A 4,161-nucleotide genomic window follows, 5' to 3' on the forward strand; every position below is an offset into this window, starting at 1 on the left:
GCTTTAAATGCAAAATTGTAGTAATTTCATTGTATATAGGCCTAGTTATTGTTGTCTGATTTGATATTAAAGTTATGTTCCCTCTGTGTTACTATGACGCCATAATCATTATTGTATTACCAAAATGTTGATTATCTGAAGAGCTTAAAAAAATAAGCGAAAGTGCTAGTAATCGACAAATAATATAGTTCTTTTTTCAAAAACTTTTATATTTTTGTGTATGTGTATATATATATATATATATATATATATATATATAAAAGGATAAGCTTATAAATAAAATCTCCCTACCGATTTTTTATTTAGAAGCTGGTCGGATAATATAGTGGAAATCTTAAGTTTAATTTACTAGGAAGGTCATTGTGGGTGGGACAATTGAATGCCAAATCATATTTCCTGGCTAAGGAAAATTCTTGAGATTTTAAGGTGAATATTACAAAGACCATTGTTAATATACTCGACCCCAAATGTTTGAGCTAAGGAACTTGGGGCAACGAAAGTATCATTCACCTCCATGCTAAATAGTTACGTACTTTCTATTCCTTGGGCAGTGCTGCTTTGTGTTAACAGCTTTAACAATACAAATTAAATATTTATTTTACAGGTTCCGAATAAAAATAATTATTTCCTTCTTAACCGTTGCGATTAAGGCAAATATTGTTACAACTGAAAGCAGTTCAGAAACGACACATTTACCAATCTATTCGACGGAAAATGGTGAGAGCATAACGGTCACCCCTTGGTGCGACAATGAAAATACCACGGCAAATGAATCTAGTTGCCCAACAACTAATAACACAGCCATGGGGGCTACGGACGAGAAGATTGCTGCCAAAATTGATTATGTTGGTTATGTAGCAATTCCAGTTTTTCTCCTACTAGGATTAAGCGGTAATACTCTAACTATCATCGTAATGCTAAGCAAGCACTTCCGCAAAATGTCCGTTAGTATCATTCTGATTGCTTTGGCCTTCTCAGATACCATGTTGATCGTTTTGCTACCATTTAATAAAGGGTTTGTACGTGAAATACTTGCAGTTGATATACGATCTTTGTCATCCATAGGATGTAAGCTATTTTTCTTTATTTTCCGTTCTGCTAAAATGACATCCTCGTGGTTCGTGGTATTCTTGTGTTTGGAGAGATTTGTAGCCGTTTGGTTTCCTCTGAAAACTAAATTCATATGCACAAAACGGAATGCGAGCATTGGTTTGATGATTGTTTACGGATTCCTATTTAGTTTTAACGGCGCATGGACATTTGCATCACGATTAGCCAACGGAGCCTGTATTCCCCATTACCCTGAACCGGCCTATTTGTCAGCGATATTCGTCGTCTTGGGAACAATAATTTATTCGATTCTACCCATTTGTTTACTTATGATATTGACGCCCCTCATTTGTTACAAGTTATTCCAGCGTATTAAAGTGCAAAAAGCTCTCAGCTCTGGTAACCAAAATATAGGTGAAGAAGTAAGGAAAACCACCACGATGTTGATTGGCGTATCGATTGCGTACATGGTGCTTGTATCTCCCATAGCCATAGCACATGTCGTCTTTTACAATCAGGGACTCAACATCTTTGAGTCTACCGAGCCTACCATGGTCATCTACAGAGAAGTAGCTCAGATTCTGGAACAGCTTAATTATTCTATCAACTTCTTCATGTACGTCTTATGTAGCAAGAGTTTTCGTGACCGCGTGAAACTTGTACTCACCTGCCAAGAAGAACCATCCAGCAGGTACAGAAGCCAATATTCAACTAAAGCTTCGACTATCAGGGCGAAAAAAGAAGTGTGCACCGAAAAAAGTTCATCTGGAATATCAAGTGTCGATGGAAATCTAAGTGGTGTGAATTGTGCAGAAATTAATAATTCTAAACCAACCCGTGATGACTGTGATCCATAAGATGTAATGTTTATTTATTTGTTGTATTTTGTAATGTTGATTTGATATTCCATTCCAAATTCATAATATTTAATCAATTAAATAGAACATTGTGTGAAAGATCCAGATTCAAATTTGAATACACAATCATAAAATGTAAAGTAAAACTTTTAGTTACTTATTCTGGTTGATTAGGGCTTAACTAAAAGTGCAGTTTATTTTTATTGATACCAATGTACAAACTTAAAATTCACCAATAGCATATTAACTACTTAACTCTAATAGCGTTAATCAATCATGGTCGCCTTCGCGCTCGGCATAAACAACCTTTTAAACTAGTAAATGTGCAACACGGGAGTAATTTGTACATTTTAGAACGAGTATTCGTGTTACTGATTAGGCCCCTATCACACCAAACAAGTTCTCAAAAAGTAAAACCACCCTAGAAAATCGAAAAACGGGTTGTAGTAGGGATAGAATGTGTAAATAATATCTATAACACGATCCTTGTTCGTTAATAAACAGTCCTTAATAGTCTATCTCGTCTGTACCCCGTCCACACTCAGTTCAAATCATGTTCATTTCCAAGCAGCCCAAGACCGTCCAAAGTCAGTTTAAACCCATTCGTAACTAGTTCTTCCCCGTCCGCAACTGGTTTTATCTACTTTGTAAACCGTTCATCCGGTTCAGTGACAATTCAAGTCCTCATTCCGTTCTTAGTGCGTTCGTACATTGCATTTTTAATTCCTTCCTGGCTCGAGTGCTATAACATCCCGGCGCGTTCTTGACATTTATCATTCATGTTCAACGCTTCAATATGTGTAAATCAAGCCATACAAATATTGTACCACAGTTGCCTCGTGTGTTACATCATGCCTCCAAAGAAAGGTGCCAGGACTGCCCGTAGGGAAAGCAGCCACTAGTACTGCCCGAAGATCCTCGAGCTCCAGCTCCTCTGAAAATCAGCTAGATCAGGCCCTCCTTGCTGCGCCTTCCGAGCCTGTTCCTGGACTATGTAGATCTCTACACACTGCCTCAGTAGATGACAAGCAGCAGGCGTCCCTGGTGAAAGCCAAGACTCACACTGAGGTGATGGTGATCATGTGATATACCAGTCTGAGGACACGCTAAACCACAGAGAGAGTGACCAGAGGGTGCTGCTAATGGATGCTTGACCACATCACGCCGCAACGCGTCTATAGTAGCATCGAAGTGCGGCAATTCCGTTCATAGTTCGTCCATCTCGTTTTAAGTATGTTGGCACCCCGTCTAACTGCAGAAGGGGAAAAATTTTGAACACTCAAAGTTCTACATGTAGAGTACCCTTTCCACTCAAGCCATTCTGCCCAAACCCACTTGAGTCCGTAAAGTTCTAAAACAGATCGTAAACAGTTTCTACTACGTTCACGCCGTTCGCACACAGCTTCAGCCCGTTTGGCAACATTTTCCAGAACGTAGTTTGGTGTGATGGGGGCTTTAACTAAGACGTTGCCGATGGTTTATGAGATAAAATATTCACTTATGTTTCTGCTACTTCTGTATCTAAATTATACATCGAAACTGATCATTTGTTTCCGATAATTCAATTAACTCTATCAGTAGACTGGACACTTCCAGTTGTCTGTACAATACAACGCATGCGATGCAGAATAAAAAGCTTGGTTATGCAAGTCGTAATTTCGACCCTTGGTTATAACAGGCTGGAAGAAGTGTTTTCTCCGGTTATTCAAACTTCTAATGACCTGTTAGAGCAAGCGAAATAAATAAAAGACTGGGGGGTTTCGCAGCCCCTGATCCCCCACCCACCCCACACGAAGACGAAACCTACCTCTTGGCAGTGAAGAGCTAATGGCAGAGATGCAATAATGGGCTTTGCCAAAACACATATTGTAGCTGAGATATGCTGTAAATCGATTCTATCATGTTCTACACAGTCGATGTGAGGGACACTCCTTCCGCGACCCCTAACGATATAAATATTGGGTTTGTATGCTCCGCAACTCCTCAGGTTCCCATTATTTAACCGGGAAGCAAAGCAACTGGGAGAGGGGATGGTCGGATAAACCAAATATGCAAGTTAACCAAATTAAAGATTAAAATATACCGTGTTGTTTGGTGTATTATACACCACAATGACACACAAGGAACAATAAGGGCAACAAATCTATAAAGGTGATCAACATGGAACACTGAGCAAAACTGGCACTCAAAACACTTTCTAAAACAATAAACGATGCATTATGTAAGAGCTAAATATGCATATTGCACATCTTCA

General features: G+C 39.0%; 1 protein-coding gene across 1 annotated transcript; it reads left to right on the plus strand.

The window, feature by feature from the left end:
• The first annotated feature begins 803 nt into the window (after positions 1-803).
• LOC126817931 (uncharacterized) lies at positions 804-1,907 on the plus strand. Its single transcript, XM_056100228.1, has 2 exons — positions 804-944; positions 1,569-1,907. Exons 1-2 carry the CDS (start codon positions 804-806, stop codon positions 1,905-1,907), a joined length of 480 nt encoding a protein of 159 aa, XP_055956203.1.
• The last annotated feature ends 2,254 nt before the right edge of the window (positions 1,908-4,161 follow it).

The sequence above is a fragment of the Patella vulgata genome, chromosome 4 (genome assembly GCF_932274485.2).
Source record: "Patella vulgata chromosome 4, xgPatVulg1.2, whole genome shotgun sequence".
Classification (NCBI taxonomy): Eukaryota; Metazoa; Mollusca; class Gastropoda; family Patellidae; genus Patella; species Patella vulgata.

What these genes read in the sequence shown, in the direction of transcription:
- LOC126817931 (XM_056100228.1), top strand. Translation starts at nt 804, where the DNA reads ATGGGGGCTACGGACGAGAAGATTGCTGCCAAAATTGATTATGTTGGT. An exon ending in AGCACTTCCGCAAAATGTCC is followed by an intron (nt 945 to 1,568) that starts GTTAGTATCATT and finishes TTTTACAATCAG; the next exon opens with GGACTCAACATCTTTGAGTC.